The 21,986-nt window shown below is 37.8% G+C and overlaps 1 protein-coding gene across 3 annotated transcripts in view; it reads right to left on the minus strand.

The window, feature by feature from the left end:
• Positions 1–3,878: 3,878 nt before the first annotated feature.
• FYB1 (FYN binding protein 1) overlaps positions 3,879–21,986 on the minus strand; it is a 68,723-nt gene continuing 50,615 nt past the window's right edge. Inside the window, exons 9-19 of one of the 3 annotated variants that reach the window (XM_035902684.1) lie at positions 21,603–21,747; positions 18,713–18,741; positions 17,462–17,531; positions 16,771–16,908; positions 16,055–16,086; positions 14,878–14,986; positions 13,413–13,518; positions 12,945–13,107; positions 7,489–7,522; positions 6,302–6,333; positions 3,879–6,186 (exon numbers count right to left, since the gene is read on the minus strand). In XM_035902684.1, the coding sequence (XP_035758577.1) occupies positions 6,164–6,186; positions 6,302–6,333; positions 7,489–7,522; positions 12,945–13,107; positions 13,413–13,518; positions 14,878–14,986; positions 16,055–16,086; positions 16,771–16,908; positions 17,462–17,531; positions 18,713–18,741; positions 21,603–21,747 (881 nt within the window). In that variant the 3' untranslated portion in view covers positions 3,879–6,163. Of the gene's footprint in view, positions 6,187–6,301; positions 6,334–7,488; positions 7,523–12,944; positions 13,108–13,412; positions 13,519–14,877; positions 14,987–16,054; positions 16,088–16,768; positions 16,909–17,461; positions 17,532–18,712; positions 18,742–21,602; positions 21,748–21,986 lie in introns of all 3 variants that reach the window. The other 2 variants (XM_035902686.1, XM_035902685.1) reach the window with 2 other exon arrangements.

Below are 21,986 nucleotides of genomic sequence, written 5' to 3' on the forward strand. Positions count from 1 at the left end.
CTGATTACAACTGGGTAAAATGTTAGTGTTTCTTCAGTATCCAGTAATGGAAGAAATTTAGAAAAAGAACATACAGCGCATAGCAGAAAATTATGCAAGAGTAGCAATAAGTAGCATACTAAAGCAACAACAACCAACGGCAAAATAGCAGAATGTCAAGTGATACAACAAGCATTCCTGATTAACTGGGCAGGTTGCTAACTAGATTGTTAATTAGTGCAACCTCACATTTAGGCACCCATTCATGTAAGATTTTTCACAGCATTCTGCACTGCATAATCCTACTGAAGCTGTGAAAAGCAACAGGTGTTGAGTTTGGGTATGGTTGGCATATTAGTTAGACCTGAGGAAAAAAAAACAAACTTCAACAAACCACAGCTGTTAAGTGTCTCAGTCCAAATAAGCTCCACTAATAGGGCCGAAGCTGTGTGCATGGATAATCTATCATCATCATCAGCCAATTCAAAATCCAAATGGCAGAAGAAACTGGTTATTGTAAGTCTTCATGGTCGTCTTTTAAAAAAAACTGAAGAAGCCCATTGGTATTTTCTTTGGGCACTGGCTGGCAAAGGCTGGCTAACATTTTGGTAGCCATGCTGTTATACATCATGGTATCCATGCTGAAATATATGGATATCTGAGATGCTCAGCAGTCAGTGGCTATCATTAGAACAGGCTTCAGTCTCTTACATGGCCGGTAGCAAGAATCTTGCTGTGAACATTTGTGGCAGTATGGAAAGGAGCAGAAAAAGGGATGGGATAGAAAAGATTTATTTTTTTTTAAATTTAATTTAAGCTGCCAGTAGTAAGATTTACTTATATATAGCATCCCAACTTAAGCACTGAATAAAAACTCTCCCAAGTATTGAGGGCAGAAGGAAGGTATGTTTGGCCTGATTTTAAATGCTATGGGATAAACAGCGTAGAACACAAAATACAGGAATTGTAAGTCTTCTCAGTGGTTGGTGAGTCATAAAACCTCTGCTGGTGTCACCCACAGAGTTAGGAATCTTGCACAAAAAATGACCATTTAAACAGAGAAGATTTTAAAAATGGGATAAAAATGAAAGAAAGAGAAAGGAACAAGGAAGCAGAAACACAAAGGGCAGAACGCCATGGTTAGAGGATCAAGGAAAAGAGGAATAATTATAGGGAACGGGAAATAGTTGAGAAAGCAAGTAGAAGAGTAGAGAGAAGGTCTCAGGCGGTGAAAGGAGGCAATGACAACAAAAAGATAAGGACGTCTTTGGATCAGTACAGGAGAAGAAACTGGGCTTACCTGTGTGAGCTGGAAGGTGTGTGACAGCATCGTCTAGGGCAGGAGATCGTGAAAGAAGCTGGGATGCAGGAGAAGGGAAGGGAGCTCGGCAGAGTGTCCCTTCTGCCAGCAAGAAAAGAGGATGGGAGCCCCGGATCCTGTGCCTGTGTTTTGTGTACATTTTCCACCTGAAGTGCACCCACAGGCAAATGAAGGAGCGGGCAGCTTTTCCTGCTAAGAACTTGAAAATCAGGAATCAGGCCAAAAAAGAATTAAAGCAGGAAAAAAGCCGCTGCTGATTTTTCTTTTCTTTGCCTGTCTCATGATGCTTGAGCTGTAGGATTTGGCAATATTAACTGAAGTAATGCAAATCGTATAATGTTTCTTAAAACCCTTGGTATCCATCTAATTCACATTTCATTCATGTTCATGTTGACATTTTGCATGCTTTCTTTCTGCCTAGCAGTGTACATTTTAAGTTTAAGCAGTGTTTATGTGTCTGTGTGTTAAGAAAGAAAATAAACATGGTTTCCCATATTCTTTTAAACAAGGCCCAAAATATAAAAAGCCTTGAGCAAGAAACTCTATATATTTGATAACAGCTTAATCCTTTTTTTCAAAGTGCTTTAGAAGGAGGCAAATAGAGATAATTTAACAAATTCTACGTATGTTCAGGAGCCAGCTAGCTAGAATGAAACACGGAGAAGAAATACTTTGTGAGATCATTGCAATTTTGCTCCACCCAGGCAAAGAAGGGGACCTGGGGCTACCACGCTGCTGCTCTGTGCAGGCCTAGGGCATGTTGCAGTGGCGCTCTGCAGTACCGAGGCTAACCTGGGTGGCATGGAGATCTCTTCCAGCTGGCTAGGATGATGGAAACTGCTTAGGGCGGCCCTTCGGCTGCGTTACTACCTTGTTCCTTAGCCAGGCTAAGTAGCCAAGGTGGAAGGCTTGGAGGGCTACGCTGCTGTCCTGGGTGAATGGTGTCGGATAAATAAGCTAATTCTTTCAGAACTGGCTTGGCTGTCTCAGCCTGGTGTGTCCCCTGATGCATGAGGGCTTAATTCTGGCAAAAGCCATAGACCTGACACAAAACCATGCCAACAAACTTGCTGTCGACGTGGGAGCTGGGGGACAGCAAGTGGTGAAAGTGGAGACAATAATGTAGACCATTCAATTCGAGAACTTGTCCCCAGTTTTTATTAAGTTTCAGAATAGAATCTAAACTATTATTTAAATTAAATTGTAATCAGTATCCCCATTTGCCCCCTTTTTATTAGCGTAAACATGGTATATTTAAAATATCCATTTTGGATGCTAATACTTTTTAAACTCAAGGTGTTTTCTCCTTTTGTGTTTAACCACAAGTAGAGGCAAAGACGAGAAATAGTCCTAATCCAGGAGAGTACTAAAAATGTAATTAGTTTAACTTTAGCAGTTTGGGTTTATATCCAGGATTGATGGAGACGTGCCACAAATTGTCCTCTGTTCGTGCATTCCTTTCATACATTAAAAATGGGGATAAAATATTTTCCTGTCTCACAAGATGAATCCATTACTATTCCTGGGAATCTGAGATATCGTTGTGATGAACGCCATGAGAAACTAATAATTCTGGGCACAGCATAGGCTTGGGAAGATTTGCACTAAGTAAAGGAGTGGCCAGAAACCAAAGGAGCAGGGCTAAACAACTGCCTTTTCTGTTAACGCTCATCCAGCCCATGCGCTAAATGAGGCGGGGATCCTGTGGAAAAAAATACCGAGCCATCATGTAATTACAGACTGTGCTCACAGTTAAAGACTCATCCCCACAAGGAGCCAGAACTGAGGCTGTGCAAACACACTCTGGCTTCTTACACCTCCTAGCATTTGAGCGCTTCTCTCCGTAGTGAAGCTGCGTGCAAAAGCCTTTCCATGTAGGATGGTCTGGGGCTGCTGTGCAGAAGGCACGAGGGTACCCTTTTACGGGCCCATTCGTTTCCTCAGAAGTTCTCTTACTTGGCATAAAATACACACACAGGCGCACACATCGTACGCACACACAACGCGCGCTTACACCTGTACCTGCCATGAAGTAATGTAGTGGCAAGGGGTAACTTAATTCACACAGTGAGTCTAGGTTCCTCCGCTGAATTTCCTTCCCCTTGGTGCAGCGCTGATCTTCCCAGCCGAGGTGGGTTATGCAAGGAGATCGCGCACAGAGGAGGGTTTTGTTACCACCCTGGGAGGAGTAGCCAAGGGTTCTGCAATTATGTGGATCGAGAATATAAACCTCTCTCCTGAATTAGAGAAGTCTTTTTTGCCCTCCCGGTTTCTGTTTTGCTTAGCCTGATTACTGGGACAGCGTATGGGTACAACACAGATGGAAACCAGCTCTGTTTACCTTAACTGGGGTGTTCATGCTGAAGTCTAATTTTATTTTGATGTTTTCACTGCTGAATGTTTTAGCAGGCACAGGCAAATACTCCAGGCTTATAGACTGCGTTTGGAGGGGGAAAAATATCAGATCGTGTACTCACATTTCTTGTCAGAAAGCACACTTTTATTCAGAAGGAAGAAAAAAAATGCATCCAGCAAACAACATTGGTAATACAATGAAAAGAAAAAATATACAATACCAATAATTTTTCAGTGTGTAGTACCTTATAAATACCTTTCAACACCCTGTAACAATCACATTATATTTGATCTGTGCAAACAATGCACAGATTTTTAGCTTGAAGTATCTTATGGTTATTACTTTTGATGATTTGCTGTATCATAAGACCAATTCAGTCAGTATAATCAGTAAGGAAATACAGTACATACAACACATCAAGGCTAAGAACATGGAAAAGCTATTTAAAATATATATGACTGAAAAATTCACGAAGAATAAAATTAACTTATTTTTCAGGGGGATGAAAGAGGTTTGTGTTCTACTGGGCATATATGTTAGACTTTAACACAAACTCTTTTTGAGATAATTAACTGTGTAAATCATGAAACTACTTATCCTATTGTTAACTGGCAAGTGGTTGCGTATTTCTAAATATCTGCGTTCTTTGGCATATCGCTAACTTGATGCAAATACCCTCTTGAATGCCCCTGAAAAGTAAGTAAACCACCAGCAGCAACATAGCCAAATAGTCAGACAAATTCATTGTACTTAGTATACAAGCTCATGTTTTAAATTTGGGTGCTGGTGCTGATGTTTACACATAAAATTGGTATCTGTATGCCTGGATGCTGGTTGAATAGCAAAGATAGAACAGGAAACTCAAGTTTGCATATAGCTTTTCAGTGTATCATCAGTGATTTTAAATACAGTATAAAATAGCTTATAGGCTATTACCTCTACAATTAATTTCATGTTTTATATCCCCATAGCATTATACCTCCTTAGAGAGTTACCGTATTCTGAACCATCAGTAAAAGGCGCTTGTGTGAGGTGAAATCTCAGCTCCACTGAAGGCAAGACCAAAACTCACTGACTTCAATTGAGCTAAAATTTTTTCATGCTCATAAGCTAAGCTTGCTAGCTTGCTACATTGCACTGGTTTGCACAGTGTGCCTTACGTCCCTTGAGGATTATAGGAAACTTGATTACCAAGAGGAATCGCTTGCACGGATCCAGCCATGTTGGTCGTTGCAGGTTTTTGATTGTCTTGCACTACAGCAAAAGCATCACACATTAAAAATATATGTTCCGTATTCTGCACATGCTTACCCTCTTTACTGGGAGTTCACTGTAAATGTCTGTTGATTTCCAGTGAGTTCTGATAGGTAAGTGCAAAGTGATATTTATTATTATGATTCGTCCGCTTATTTTGCTTTGATTTGCTACTTGCTCATTCAGATAACAGCATCACCAATGATCTTTAGGAATAAATGTTGTTTCTACGATGGGTAAGCATGGAAATGTTTAATTTCACTACTCCCATTTAGTGAAGTCTAGTGTAAAATATAGTACTTATAAGGAAAAGATACTAGGACAATGGTGTAATAAATATACATATGTATTTCATCTAGAAGTTATTTCCAACCAGTTTATTGTAAGTTGAGAGGTCCATTTTAATGCCTAAATTACTATCATGACAACAACAACACCTCTTCAAAACTAAACAGAAATTAAATCTTAACCTAAATATTCTGAATATATTTTGAGCAACACCGTACTATAATGTAAACTCTTCTATGGTTTATATCTCAGAGTGCTGTGTGTAACACATATAACATTGTTACTATGTCACTATTAATATTAGTCAAAAAGTACCTACAAAATGGTCAAACGAATTTTAGAAAATGGTATTCTATCATTAGTACAACGTAGAAAGAGAAACTTCAGCAATGGAGGTACATGGCTGTACATGTCAGTGTAGCTAACGCTATTGCAGTTGGAATGGGAGGTCAGCAATGTATTTTCTTCTCCGATGCCCACTTTTGATTTCCTGTTTTCACAACAGGATGTTATCACCAAAGGAAGCACTTCTTTTCAGGATACTGTCCTCCCCAGAGTGGCAGTCTCTGGTGTTTAATAGACCAGAGCCAGGGTGAAATCTGTTCCCAGGGTTTGTTGTCCTCTGTATCCTTTATAGACCTGAACTAGCCTCTCTGGGTATAGCTAACTGAAGAACTGTTTTTATACGGACTGTCACAAATGTGGAAAGGAAGTGGAAAATTGTAACCTTAACTTTAGCTCATACACCCTGAATTTCAATTGCTCAGATAAATGGCAATACGAATATCATACAAAGCAAGGGATGACAAAAGACTGAAATCCTAAAAAAGGTTAATTGTACATTTAGAAGAGTGTAGCCAATTAACTTGTAATCAGCTGTAAGTGACTTCTCTTGCTTTCACAGTTAGGAAGTCCGAAATAGATTTTGATCTTCAATGAAGCTCTTATTTGCATAGAAATCTGCATCAGTCATTATCATAGATGCAATCTGAAATGGAAATAAAATGCAAAGATATTAGTACTGTGTAGTACTTTGACTCAAGGATAAAGTTATTTGGTGTAATTGAATATAGTTATTGTATTGTTTGAACTGTTCCACATACCATCACCAATGTCATCGTAAATCTCTCCATCACTGTAAGTTAAAAACAGAAAAATAATGCATTAAAAATTGAGACATCATATGTATATTACTCTTTGCACGCAGATAACAAAAATAGTGTCGAGGCATGGCGCAGACATGCTATCTAGTAATTCATTTGCTAATTAAGAAAGCGCAACCTTTGTAGTCACAGCACAGTGTTCTGTTCTGCAAGATGGTCAGATCAAAGGATTTTCAGTGAAGGGTAGAGCTGGATACATTTCTTTCTAATGCAAAAGGCTTGCTTTATTAAAAGGTTGGGTTTTTTAATTAAGTTTTTAAGAAAGCTATTCTAAGAAAATCATAGAGATATTTCCATAAAAAATGAAATACGTACTGATCTTTTTAAATGAAAACCAGAAAAGATGAGCAAAAGAAAAAAATCAGTATGCCCTTGAAATTCTTGTTTGTTTCTGAACTTGCCAATGCCATAATGGTTTTGGAGGAGCATCTTTTTAGACAATGAATTTAGGTAATGTAATATAAATGATATATGTTCCATGAATAGGAATTTTCAAAGTGTGTCGCTTAGATAGATGAACAGGTCCATGGAAGCCAACAAGGCTATTTATATACATACAAGTTTACCATGTGTATAAGTGCTTGGAGGCCTCACATCGAAAAGTGACATCTGATTTAATATTTAAGGGTCTAGCATAAAGCCCACTGAAGGAAATGGAAAGGCTTTGTCTGACAAGAATTTTGGATTAGAACCTAAGTGCTGAACTCCACACAATTATTCGGAGCAACACTGTGCCAAATCTGCTCAATCCCAGTAAGACTGAAATAAAAATAAACCTAAAGAAAAATCAGTCTATTTTAGTTAAACATTTTGAAATGGCATCAATACATTTAATGACATTAATGTGCAGCTTGGGAATAGATTCTAGTACTAATGCTTAATTTATGTAATTTTTCATGGTTTAAACCAGAGTTTATGCTTAAGCAATGAGGAACGGGGCCCTGGAAAATTTCCAGTGTGGATGTATGTGACCAGTTCTTGAAAAATCTGAACTCCATAAAAATAACTCAATTTGCAGGACTAGAATTACATACTAAAATAATTACATTTCATTTTTATTTAATAAGGACTTTAGAAGAAAACTGAGTGTTATAGGAAATTTTTCAAGAAGATCACTTTGTACTTACTTTTGAACTAAGTTGCTTCTCAGAACATAGCCATCTGTAAAATTGAAATGCATATGTATTTAAGTTAAATATTCACATTATTTCTTCTGTTGCTAGCACTAGTGAAATGCAGTTTTCTTTTAGATATTTCAGACGGAAAGACATAATAGATGGATAACAAGGTACAATGGATATGTACTCGAGGAAAATTTTGCTATGTCCAATTTTGGTTTTAATTCTTAGCTGCTTGTTTAGTATAACATAGAATCATAGAATGCTTTGGGTTGGAAAGGACCCCTAGAGGTCATCTAGTCCAATCCCCCTGCAGTGAGCAGGGACACTGCTAACTAGATCAGGTTGCTCAGAGCCCCGTCCAACCTGGCCTTGAATGTTTCCAGGGATGGGGCCTCCACCACCTCTCTAGGCAACCCGTTCCAGTGTGTCACTACCCTCATTGCAAAGAATTTCTTCCTTATATCCAGTCTAATGGTGCCTTAAATAGCTTAAATAGCAAATCAGAATACTGCAGTAGCTCTAAGACCAGTTAGATGTCTACTGTGACAGGTACTTTACATGTTCATAAAATGTCATGTCTCTTGTTTCATTGCGATAGATTCCATTGCGTACAAAACTAGTGCTGAGAGGAGAAAATAGTAGTACAAGTTATGCAAGATTAGGTTTTCATCTTCTATGTTGGTTTCCTAGTTGCATGAGAGGAGTGTGAAACAATAGGTATTAACACAAAATATAGTATAGTTCACAAACTATTAGTATAATAATAACCACATAACAATATTTATCATATCAAATAACAGAAATATGTATATTTTCCTACAGGGCAAAAAAAATGTCTTCCAAGTTGTATACACCAGTTATTTATCATTAACTGTAATTGTTTAAAAATTTTTAACTGTATCATATTGATAAGAACTGTTTATATAGATAATGGAAATACCTTAGCAAAGCTACTCAGTAATGAGTTATTCTACTACTCTGTTGCATTGCTAATGAAATCAGATAAAACTACACATATTCTTCTTCAACGTATTTAGTCTCTTGAAAAAATTACTTGCTGTCTTTGGTAAAAGGTATCTACTGAAATACCTGTCAACTGGTATAACATACACAAGCAAAGAGAAAGCCATAACAATAATTACATATTTGCAAGTAAACATTAGTATGTTGGTACAAAATTAGGACAGTTCTAAAGGAGAAATGTGATCCTGTGTTATATTTGAAATTACTGTATAAGTTTCCTTCCTTTTTTCATTAGGAGGCTTAAATGGCCACAGGTTTTTAGTAATTTGTACACAATTCATATGTTTTAGAATTAATTCATTAGCTTGATTTGTAAAGTTCCTTGAATTCTTGAATCTGCTACTAATCCATGTACTTAGAGGAACCATATACAGTACATCAAGTATCAGTGTTCTGCTAGTATTTCTGGTGGCGATCATTCAGGCCAGTCTAGCTGAATCCCCAGATCTTACTGTTTTATCTTAAGGAATCATTTCCTCCTTTACGTGATTTTTTCTTTTCTGATACACAAGACATGAAAGTATCTTGTCTTTTTTTAAATGCACAGTAATGTCCAGATAAATAATCTCATATTTTGTGTTGGGTTTTTTTACATCCAAAACCTAATTTTATTCTAATTGAAATTGTCCTTTTCAAGATCTGTAACTTTACTAATAGGGGAAACCTTCCTTTGTAAATTGGCATCAGACACAATGTCTTTGGGAACACAGTACTGTTCCCCAAAGCTGCTGAATTATCACAGGCTTCAACTGGCCAATGTTTTGATATACGAAAATGTCCTGTGATTCCTATGTGGAATATTGGAAGAGTTATTTAACAAGACTAATATCTCAGATAGTCCTGCAAATGGTAATAAGTAACTAATTCTTATAAACAGCTTTTCTTCAAAAAGAAACATTTGCATAATTCATCTTAATTTGGTGTATTTTCATCTTAAAATGGGTAGGTATCAGATATTGCTATAAATCTCAAATGTAAATAAGTTTCTTTCTAGAATATGCTATATTAATCACTATATATAAAGTAGATTAGTGATTTGCTCTGTGGAGGCCATAATACATTAAAAACACTGCATTTTTAAAGACAATTTCTGTCTTGTGCTAGAGCTGAAGGTTGCCTAAAAAAGGCATTAATTTCATGTGATAATATTTTATTTGACACTAATCTCCTTTAGCTTCTGTTTAAGACTTAACAGTTACATGAATGAAAAAAAGAGTTCTATGCATTTAATATTTGATTACAGCTATGTAAGATAAAATTTGCTTCATTTGCCTGTATTTATATCTTCAGGGTCATGAAGATTTGATACATAATTCTACTACAACTTTTGCCTAGTTAAACTAATCTTCAATAGTCAAAAACCCAGTGCTGCAGATTTTCAGTGACCTGCATCTTCCCTCAAGCTGATAGCAAGTCGTTACAAATAGGGAAAGCTCTGTCTATTCAGGATGTTCTTAGCCTGGTTGTCTTTCCTTGGATTTTATTACCTGGGATAAAGGCGTGGAAATTGATTTTTTTTGAGAGATGTCATCCATTTAAAATTCTCTTTAAGCAGAGTCCAGTAATTTCCAGGACTTCTGAAGTCTCACCAAGGATAATTTAAAATCATTTGGCTAATCTAATCTTCTCTGTTTTTTCTTTTATTTTTTTCACGTGAAATACTTGAAAGCAAAAATTTCTTTGCTTACAGTCATGGTGTACAAACACAGTGTGCTTGCAAGCCAGGTGCGCATGTGCCAGTCCTTCTACAACTGCAAAGCATAATCTAGGTTCTTCTGATGGTCCTTAGCCCCTAAATATGTGGGAAATACAGCCCCTGCTGATCTCGCACTGTTTCAAACTTACTAATCCAAAATTAAATGTCCAAAGTTTTAATTTCTAACTAATTTATTTATCTTTACGTGGCTTCCACAATAGGGACCAAGGCAGCAGGTCAGCACACTCCATCATGATTACTTAGCACCACTGAAAGCTATGACACATCAGGCCAGCTGTTCTGACAGTGTAAAGGAAGCTTGGTGAGGACACAACTTACATTTTCAGGCACTGAAATCCATGTATATCCTAATGTCTAAGCAAAATCTATGAAAGTGAATTGAAGGTTTTTGGGTATTTCAAAAGGTACGTGGGTCAGAGCAAGGCAACAGTAAGAAGGCATTTCAGAAGGTAAATGAGTCATAGAATCATTTGGTTGGAAAAGATCTTTAAGATCATCAAGTCCATCTGTACCTGTTCACCACTAAACCATGTCTCTAAGCACTTTATCTGTCTTTTAAATACCTCTAGGGATGGTGATTTGACCACTTCCCTGGGCAGCCCATTCCAGTGTTTAATAACCCTTTCAGTGAAAAATTTTTTCCTAATGTCCAATCTAAACCTCCCCTGGTGCAACTTGAGGCTGTTTCCTCTTGTCCTGTCGTTTGTAACTTGGGAGAAGAGACCAACCCCCACCTCACTACAGCCTCCTTTCAGGTAGTTGTAGAAGGTGATAAGGTCTCCCCTCAGCCTCCTCTTCTCCAGACAAAACAACCCCAGTTCCCTCAGCCACTCCTCAGAAGACTTGTGCTCCAGACCCCTCACCAGCTTTGTTGTTCTCCTCTGGACACGCTCCAGCACCTCAGTGCCTTTCCTGTTGTGAAGGGCCCAAAACAACACAGTATTCGAGGTGCAGTCTCACCCGTGCTGAGTACAGGGCCACGATCACTTCCCTGCTCCTGCTGGCCACACTATTCCTGATACAAGCCAAGATGCTGTTGGCCACCTGGGCACACTGCTGGCTCATGTTTAGTCGGCTGTCAACCAGCACCCCCAGACGCCTCTCTGCCAAGCAGCTTTCCAGCCACCCTTCCCCAAGCCTGTAGCGTAAGACTCATCAATTCCTTGTTTCACTTTTGAAATTTCAAATAATTTCATAACAACTAAAATAAGCAGAATACATTCCTAAGATCATCAACCCTTACTTAGAAAGGTGGGAAGATGTTATAGTATAATTTGTAATTTTGTTTAACTGCCAGTAATAGCGTGAAGCTATGGAAGTGCTTCAGAAGTGAATAATCAAATGGAAGAATTCATGTGCAAGAAAGTAACAAAAACATCTTTAGTTGTTGATTTTTAGTCTGTCTGGCCTTCAAGATGTAAAAACATAGCCTTGAGATAGGAGGAACTAGAGCAACTAGAGCAAATAACCATAACTGTCACGCACTTAACAAAAGTAGGATTCAAACTTCACTAATTAATGTGGAAATTGACAGAGATCTATTCAGAGTTTTCAGGGAGGATATTTTTATTTGTTTTGCTCTTTTATGCATAGCAAAGCAGTAGCTTCTGTCACTATTTGAAAGGCTTTGAAGACTATGTAAGTAAAACAGCCAACATGAACTACTTTCTACTTTGTTGTTAGCTTGATTCAAAAAATGCAGCACTGAAAGCTGCTCTTTGGGAAGTGGCTACACAAGTGCAATCCATATTTTGAAAAACATGTGTGTTGTTATGCAAGAAATTCTTCCTCACCCTGCAGGCCTGCCAGGAAGAAGGCTATAGTCCAGGCTGTAACAGTTGAGTACAGAGGGGAAAAAAACGTAAGTGACTGCATCTCCTTCAGAGGTTTATGGCTTTGGACTGTCTTCTACATAGGTCAGAGGTAAAAAGTAAAGGTGAGAGGAAGGATTCTGCTGCTTTGAACATAGTCTGTTCCTACACAAAGTGAGTTTTCTCTAGGAGATTTCAAATGTATTGTAACAGAAACACATTAAGAAATTGAAACCAACTGTAGATGGTCCAGATTTCTCCAAAAATGCAAAAACTTCTGCCAATGCACTCCCTGGCCAAGGGTTTCAAAGAAACACAGAACGGCCTCGCTCAGCTCCCAAAACAAGCAGGCATGCCAATGAGGACATATGCCTTGGATCATCTGGGGGCTGGGAGAAAGACTGCTAAGCAGTCGTTCCCCCCGTCCCCCTCCCCCATCCTGTTGCAAGGATTGAGCTCCATCTCTGGCAATCCAAAATAAGAATATTGTTACTGATTTTCCCTTGGCTGCAGTCAATGGTCAAGTGCTTCCCAGTGGTGCAGCTGATTTACTTTTACCAGATTCTGTGGGGTATCACAGCTATGCTCCTTTTGCCAAATAGAGGGAGACAGAAGCAACAAAAACATCTGCTAATCTTTGTTGTTGCAAAGCAAGATTTACATAACTAAGTTGTCCTTTTTCTTATATTTAGTATCTCTTGTCTATTGGAATTTTAATTTTTTTAAGGCAAAGCACTCTTAAAACACAATAAAAAAATAACAACAATCTACTTCTTGTCAACCACCAGAAAAGGAAAAAGACAAATCTTAGGCTCTGATTTAATAGGAGAGGGAAGAGGGTTTTTTACATGTCCTGACTCAATCATTCCCTGACAATTTGATTTGTACTACAGCTTTTTAATAAAACTTACATTTTCCTTCTTCATTCCTGCACAGGACCTTGGTATCATCTGTGCTTTCTATAATTTCGAGAGACTCTCCTGGTTTAATTTGCAAGTCTTTAGGTCCCCATCGTTTCTGGGGCAAATCCTGGACTGTGGTGGTAGAGTAAAGAACTTTAATTTCACCTTCAAACTGAAAAAATAAAATAAAGAAATGCTGGTTAAAAACTATTAATGTAAAGCTTATGATCATGCATTTTTTAGAACAAAATATTCCCATTTATTAATACATTTTTGAAAATTAGGCAAATAATTATTTACACTATGTAGTATGTGCCTGTGCTTGCCATTTGGACTTAAAAATGTTCAGATACTATTTTACAAGTAGTAATATTCTACCTTTCAAAGGAAAAATAATGTATAATTTACCAATTAGGGGATACAAATTGGAGGACATCCTGAAGGTATTTTAAACTTTGTTATGAGAACAAAACTTACTTTGAACTTTTTTCTGAACTCTTTCTCTTCTTTTTCCATCTTTTTAAGCTTTTGTGCATCTTTTTCATCTGATTTACGTTTTCCAAGGCCTGCTGATTTTGATGAACTAAAACGAGAGGTTATAGATGAAACAAAAATTAGCAACACATCTGAGGTATTGACAACCTTTCCGATAATTATAGTGGAAATGCATTTGCCTTAATGTGTCTTTTGTATGTTTTTATTGCTCTACAAAACTAATATGGATAATACAAAACAAGTTTGTTTTCAGAAGAAATAAGAAGTTTGGGTTGTCTTTCCTACTTTTCTCTTTTAATGACTTCTGATGTTAATATATCTATCACATATGGAAAATTACTCGAAGTATCTAGCTGCTACAGAAATGAGAACTTTACATCTACCAAAAATAGCTCAGGTGAATAATATCCATCACTTCAGAATCTTTAGGCAAGGAGCAATTTTTGTGAAGTCTATGTATCGTTGGGCAATAGGCTGAATAACCACGTCCCACTGTGGAGGCAGCTGGACCATCTCCACCTTTTGTACAGCAGCTGTGTTAGTCTTATGTCCCCATAGAAGACCTTGGTATACCAGGGAATCTGCACCACATTACCCATTTCAAGTTCTGTTGTTTTTTCCACATCCCTGATACTGTTGACTTGTGCCAATGAGCATGGAAGGGTTTCATGCCCTAACTGCCCTTCCTGCTGCTGTATGTGGGAATTTAAAGTCTGACTCTACTTTTTTATTCTTCCTGATCTCTGTAGGAGTTGTGGATGACGGTTTCACTGATGATGAATGTATGTGTGTCTGTGAACTAACCTAGATTTGGTTAGGAGGGCCACATCTTTTCCTTTGGCTATACTGTTCAAAGAGGTCTCTCTGTTTTAATGCCTCCAGACTAGATTATTGTAGTGCACTCTGTAGCTCCACCTGAGTGGAGTTAGTGACAACAGAATGTGACATGCTGCCGTCATCTTCACAGATGCACGTGTTCATAACAGATCTGTGCTCCAGAGACGGCCATAACTTCCTGGTCCAGGGATGAAAGTTTTCCGAGTTGAACTTTACACCTCCAGCTATGTTTCATACTTGAAAAACAACTGTCTATCTCCTTTTCTCTTAAAGTACTACAGCAGCTGGCATCAAGTACTTAGCCTAACAGTCCCCAAACTTTGATAGGAAGAAGACTGCATGCAGAGAATCTACAGTGAAGTACCTTTACAGCCCACAATCATTTCTACCTCTTGCCCGTCAGGGACAGAATTTGTCGAAATTCAAGACATGCTTATTTATTCTATAGTCTAATTATTATTTCAATCTGAAATGGAGGCAGGAAGCATTCAACTGCCATTGTCAACAGTAGGGTTAGGAGAATCAGAAAACCTGACAACATTAAATAAAGCATACATTAGTATCAATCTGCCTCTAGTAAATACTTTGAAAATGTTTCACAGTGTATTACAGATTTCTAATCAGGGGAGTAATTCCTGTTTTCACTTGCTTGAGTTCAGGCGGTGGAGGAGGGAAGTCTGAAGAATCTACATCATCATAAACATCATTGTCTCCACAATCTGAAACAACAGTGTTAAAAAGAATGGCAAATTATTATGAGATCCCTGAGTACTGAATACATTGTGTTACAAACTATGGTAGTGTAGCTAAGTCAACAAGAAATTGTGGCGAGTACTGTAGCCATTTATCATCTATAGTAACTGTGGGTTCTCTGTTTTGCACAATGGACTGTGCAAAACAAACACCAGCCAACCTTTTCAGAGTAAGACTCTGTATTAATAATAATAGGTATTCACTGATATTTTAATCTTCTTAAGCTGAAGCAAGTTTTAGCACATGTTGGCTAATGCAATAGCCTTTAATCTTCATTTTAATTAGTCCATTTCCCACTGTGTTGCATCAAAGTATATTTTTGGGGTTTGATGTTAATGTACACTCGGGTGCTTCTATAGCACTCTGGTCAATGCCATGTTGCTTAGAAGTGGCTATGAATCACATGTATGTTAGTTTTTAGGCCATCTTGAAATGCCAAAGCAGTGAAAAGAATTCTTACCCCAAGAATATACTTTGAATCGCATTCAGCATATCTGTAGAAAGGAAGCAATTGTTCAACTCATCAAATCAATGGCTAGAAGAATCACAGTAGGCAATAAAAGTTTTAGAACTCAGTTCAGACAACAGCCTCAAAAATTGTAAGAACTTGCTTTTTATTCCATGGCTGAGCTGATATTTACGAATATATGTTACCTTAAAAGACACCGCAAGTGATAAAAGTAATAAGCATCTCTTTCTACTTTTGAAGTCTTGCATTGTGTTTCTTTCCAAGTGTATCTTTTCACACTTAATGTCAAATAAAATGAACTACTGGACATCTTACATAGAAAAATAATGACTTCTTAAAAAAATACATTAAATTGTTTTCTCAAGAGCTTGCGATGTATTTGTATCTCCTTGTCTGTAGCCAAATCAGTCACAGTATTTTAAATTTGTTTGCTGGAACTGGGTAAGCAATGGGAAATCCTGTTTCCTTCCTTGGATGTATTTTTGTGACTGGCATGATACAGAGTAATGTATACAGAAAAAAGGATCAGGAATATATGGAGACTAAACAATAGGCTATTAATTACCTTTTCCAAACTGCTTTGTTGAAGGGGACATGCTGGGGGGGGAAAAAAGATGCTCATTAAGTATTTATATCACATTAATAGGCCTTTGCCTCATTTAAATAATTAAAAAAACTTGCAACACAAGGGATCCAAGTTATCTCCAGGCATTTTGAAGCTCCACTGACACCAGCAATACTCATGGACTAAATGTATTTTTACCACTGAATCAAAGTAAACTGGTTCAGAACCAAATGAGAGAAGGTGGTGGTAAAACCACCAGTTGCTGATCTAACCTCTAGGCAAGATGGGTAGAAGACAATCTTTGCCCTTTTCTGTTTGGCATATTATTCCTAAAATTTAGATTAATGGGACTAGATCTACCAGTTTATCTCAGCAACAATGTACTGATGAACAAGCTACATTTTAACTGAGGATACAGCAAACTTGCATCACCAAAGTGGCACAAAGACGATGGATTATTCCAGTGCTCTTCACCAAAAGAAATTTTCAGTATGTTTTAATTACCCGACTTATGCAGCAAATACAGCTTGTTAAGAGAGTAATTATATTATGCAGGTGAAAAGAAAGGAGGTGAGTATTTTTGCAGAAAAGTATCATCCTGAGCTGCAATTTGATGCATGATTCATCAGGCTGCTGTGAGAACATGTTAGTAGCATGGGATCAATGCTTTATTAGAATTAGTTAATGTGCACTGTGGTTTCCTGGCAGACTCTTACAAATCTCCATTATCTTCTGCCCCATTGTCTTTGGTTGTTTTTGCTCGTACACTTTTCTTTTTGTCATCTTTGACTTTTAGCCTCTTCAAGATTCCCCAGGACCAGATACCATTCTTATCTTCATCCTGCGATACAGACCTTTGGAGTATGCATGCAATTATCATAATGTAAAATGTAACATCCTTTTTAAAAGGTCCAGTTTAAATTCTCCATTGATGCCCATAATTCTCATTAGTGCCGACAACGTATATACCACAAGGTGAGGACACTTACCTATATGCTAAACACTAAAATGCTAAAATAGAAATATGTATGTTAGGTCATTTGTAGATATTGAGATATATTTGTAGGTATAAATATTAATCTAGTGGCTTACTGTTTTCGTGTTGCTACTCAGCATGCTAACATTTTAGTTTATTTTCCTTTCAGAGCCATGCCGACCAGTTGGGGATTTGGGGATTTTCATGATTGCAGCTGCTTTTTGCTGACATACCAAAATTAATTACAGAACAAAACTTGTCCAAAAGACCAAAGAACCCTTGTTTTTAACTTCAGGAATCCATCCTGATGCATACCCACATGCTGATCATCCTAATACTTGCTAATTATTATGGCTAATTCAAAAAAACTAAAAACTGAAATGAAAACACGCCGTTAAAGAAACAATTATTTAAATGATATAAAAACTTACTTAGTTACAGCATCATCGTCGTCAATCCCATCATAAATTTCTTGATCAGAAGGAGGAGGTGGGAACATCTCTTTAACAGATCAAACAATGAATTAATGCTTTTTTATTTAGTTCTGCTGAATAAGGTATTCATTACTGGCCTCTTAAGTACATCAGATGTGTTTGCAGTTTGTGCAATATCCTTGCAAATGGAATCTTTCTGTAAACCAGCACAGCCTATTTATTAAAACAGTGATTTAGACTTATCCCAGTTGGGAATGCCACCCACAGCATTTAAATGTGGCACTGCCAATCACAAGAGGATGAATACTGAAAACAAATGCATTTACACTGTATTTGATGAAATTCTAAATGGCTGATTTTGGCCCAGTTGTTATGACGACTGATGACTTTTAAATTTTTGTGCGTGACTCGAGTGATGATTGAAGATGTCAGAGCAACACTCTCAGCAACTGACATCTTGTATTCATCCACAGAAGCCAGAGGGAAGTGCAATATAAGCTCCCCATTTTGGTCTCAGTTCTGACCTTTGAGTCCCACCTCCTTCAGTGAAGGGTTAGCTCAGTTTCCATGTCCAATTCTAGCCACTGGTCAGATTAATCACTGAAATCTGTACTTAGCTGGCAGCAGCTTCATTCAGCCCTGCCAGGGGATGCTTCTGCCATGACTAGTATCTAAACTCTAAGCTGAGAAGATGAGCTGTGCTCTTGTGATCAACAGAGAATGCTACATAAATATATGTGCTACCAAAGGGGAAACTAGGTTTGAATGTTTGTTCTTGACAGTGTGAAACTGCTGCAGTTGTGCTGGTTAGGACTCCAGAGTATCACTGAGACTGAAGTTCCCCTTAACTCTGTCAGCAAAATGAAGCTTTTGCTGGCAGTATTACTGGGTATTTCAGAACTGGATTTCTCCTGCACAAGACCTCTTGGTCATGTTAATATTTTGCCCATTATATCTGTGCTGTTTTGTGGGAAAAATTACCTTCATACAAAAGAAAATATAAACTTTTGCCATCTTCTGGCATGCTTCTGATTCAGTATCTGAAGGCAAAACTTCTTTCTTGCCCAAGCTCCCATAGGTGGAAAGAAAGTTAATTTGGCCGCTATTCCTACTTGTTTGTTACTTGTTAGCTAACATTTAGCATGCTTATGGATAATTACTGCATTATTTGGGAGCTGCAGAGGTCTGGATTTGAAGGTAAGTAGTACACAGAAACAACTCTCCCCAAAAAGTATATGTAGAACTTACTTCCAGCTCCACTTTGACCACCACTCTGACTGGAAAAGAAAATGAGAGACATTTTAGAGAAAAACAGTCATCCTTTGGAAAAAGAAAACAGCATGATCACCCATCACTTTTGTAGTTACTGGTTCTAAACCTTTTGGCTTTGGCACTCGTCAACATTGGCAGCTGAGCACTACAGATTCTGCACTGGAGGTTCGGGCACATGATTGTGTGTTCTATAAGGGCAATAACTAATTGTGTAAGTTCTTTTTTTCTCTCTGTTTTCACCACAGTTACACCAATTTCTTACAGTCAAATAGTAGCTGCATTCTCAGTAATGCTAAAGAAAATGTGTAATCTAATTCATAAGTGAACTAGCTCTTAGATGAGGAGAGATTAACTTTTAGTAGATTCAGGTAAAGCAGGAGAAAATACTCTGTTGGGTATTTTTCCTTAGAAATAACTAATTCCAAATCAGAAGAGAGTATTTTAAAATATCATTCACAGTAATTCAAAAGGTCATAAGAGAGACAGTTATCAATACCATCTTTACTTAATATAAAAAAAAGGACAGTCTTTTATGCTGTGAAGCAAATTCCCTGTTTGCATAAAGCAATGCAGATATTTCAAGCCAATAGAAGGTGCACATTTTCATATAAGCAGAACATTTGGTCCTAACTGTTAGTAATTGTTAGCAACCATTAGCAATTTCCAATTAGCAATTTGAAGTGTTATTTTCAAGGAAATGCAAACTGATGTCTACAGCTATAATGATTTACTATGTTTAAAATATATTTTATATTCCTCTTGATATCTTTAAACTAAAGTACAAAATATGATATAGGACAATTCATGTTGGAAGGGATATCAGGAGGTCACGTGGTCAAACTTGATGGGAATAAAAATTTAATCTGACTGAACACTAGAGAGTGCCTCCACTTAGATCCTTTAGATCCACCCCTTATGAGGGGATTTTCTTGAGATGGAATGGTAAACAAATGAATTTATTGCTCAACTAGCTTTCATTGGGTGATGCTTTAAACCTCTAGCTGCATGCTTCTAACGTTTCAAGGATTCCATATTAGCCCAGTGTTCTAACAGTAACTGAAAAAAAAAACCTGAAAGGTTCACAGTAGCTGAGATTTTTTCCAGGTCAGAGCCTTACTTAAACTGATACATCAAAACAAGATATTTGTTAACCCCTTGTGCCAAGAAATCCTGAAATACAATGGCCCTAGTCACTTATTAATTTTGGAATATTAACAGTACTACCAATAATGAGATAATACTATTTGTTCAAGAGGCTTTTTTTAGTATGGCATTCTTACAGTGGTTTCAAAACATGTTGATGTATGTCAGACCTTCCAACAATTCATGCTCATGAACTGAACAGAATGCTACTAATCACTAGAGGAGATGAAAATGTCAAAATACAGCTTAAAGGATTTAACGAATCTGAGCCATTCATTCATCCCTCCAAGTTTCTTACACTGTTATTTTAATATGCAACAGCGTAACTATTCTTGTTTGCTTTTGAATTGAATAAATTTTCTAAATTCCTTGCATTGAGGTGGTTAGTTGTAATGCTTGCTGTAGTGAAAAGGATGGGCAAAAGATACTTCTGCAATGAAGTACCAAATGCTCAGATTACCTAAAACCCAGAACAGCTAAAGCAACTCTTCTGGCTGGGTTATGATGCTATGAGACTAATGTGCAGGGTGGGAAACCGATATTGAGCAATCTGGAAAAATATCAGAAGCAAAACTATATTGGTTGCTTAACAAATGCCAGCCTGAAGGCAGATCTTTCCAAGTGCTGTTTCTGGAGCTCATGGGGATGTTCTGATACTCAGCTGCACCCAGCAGCCAGCCAGCTGCGTTCCCTTTATTCCAGCCAGGCCTCTAAGTTAAGGTGCTGGGAAGCAGTAAAATCAGGTGTAACAGCTGAGTGTTTCAAAGTGGTTGTGCTACACATTGAAATTCTCAACGTCCATATGCAGATCTCTTATCTGAATCCCAGGCTATGTGTTTCTGCACATCAGGACATACAATGGAGAACTAACACTGGTTTGTTGTATCACATGACAGAAGCAGACTTTTATGTGAGGTCAGGTAACAGAGGTACCACTGTCATGCTGGATCATGCGATAGCCTTGAGTTTTGTCACAAGATCACTAGGATATTCCCCTGCCAGCAAGTTTTGTATGCTGCTGGAGATGGCACATCTCTAGCTGCAGATCTATTTGATGTGAGAAATATGGGACATAGAAGTGGAGAGTCTGAAATGTAGCACTGCATTGCAAATACATGTGAGACTGTGCCATATGGGAGAAGCTTCTGATGAAGTCAAAAAAGTATAGCTCATACCCATCTCATGGGATTTTATAGGCTTATCTTCGGAACTAAACACATTAGCCACACACTCTTCTGAAGGGCCATCCTAGTCATGCTTCCAGAAGTCCCTTTTCTTCAAAAGGAAAGAGGTAGTAAGACTCATAGTTTGAGAGCAATGAGGGTGATCAGGAGTTTCTCTGTGCCGTATTTCCATTGCTTTTAGAGTCTTTTATTCTTGCACGTTAGAAAAGGCAGTACGTGACTTCAAAAGGCAGAACAAGAAGAGCGAGGGAGGGAAGAGAATTGCATTTCCTGCAGGTCATTTGTAATCCTGCATGTTTTGCATTTTATTCTCTTCCAATAGTATGGATTCCTCCAGGGTATGAGTGCTTATAGATGCCAGATTGCAGAATCCATTCTTGTTCCTCTGACTGCTTCAGTTTGAATAACTCAGTTACATGTTTCTGACACAAATGGCTGTTCTGTTGTGACAAGAGTGTGCTTTGTTGTTGTAAAACTTCCCCTGTCTAAGCTGACTGGGGTGAATCATTGGTTCCTTTCAATGCATTCCTTATACATACCTGCTAATACTGTCCTGCTCTCCAACATCATCATACACTTCTTGGTCACTCTCTGTATGTTTCACAGTAGCTCTGGTAGAAGGTTGTTGCTTTCTTCTTAGAGAATCATAATCAATCTCCACCATGGTTGTTTTAATGTATCCATCTAAATGAATGAGACCATGTAATTAAGCAGTGATAGTTTAAAAACTCTTGATAAAGTAATGAGTTTAACAGAAGGTTCAGAATCAGCACTTGAATTGATTTGTGTGATCTTTGAAAACTTTCAAAAACATGTCTCCTTCCAAGCAGCCTCAGCTTGAGTCTCGATCTGTCTACACAAATACAAATCTCAGAGCTGTCTCAGATCTCCAGTACAAACCCTTCTCAGCTGGTGTCAGGTTA

Source organism: Egretta garzetta, unplaced genomic scaffold (assembly GCF_000687185.1).
Source record: "Egretta garzetta isolate BGI_Z169 unplaced genomic scaffold, ASM68718v1 scaffold59, whole genome shotgun sequence".
In the NCBI taxonomy this organism is placed as follows: domain Eukaryota; kingdom Metazoa; phylum Chordata; class Aves; order Pelecaniformes; family Ardeidae; genus Egretta; species Egretta garzetta.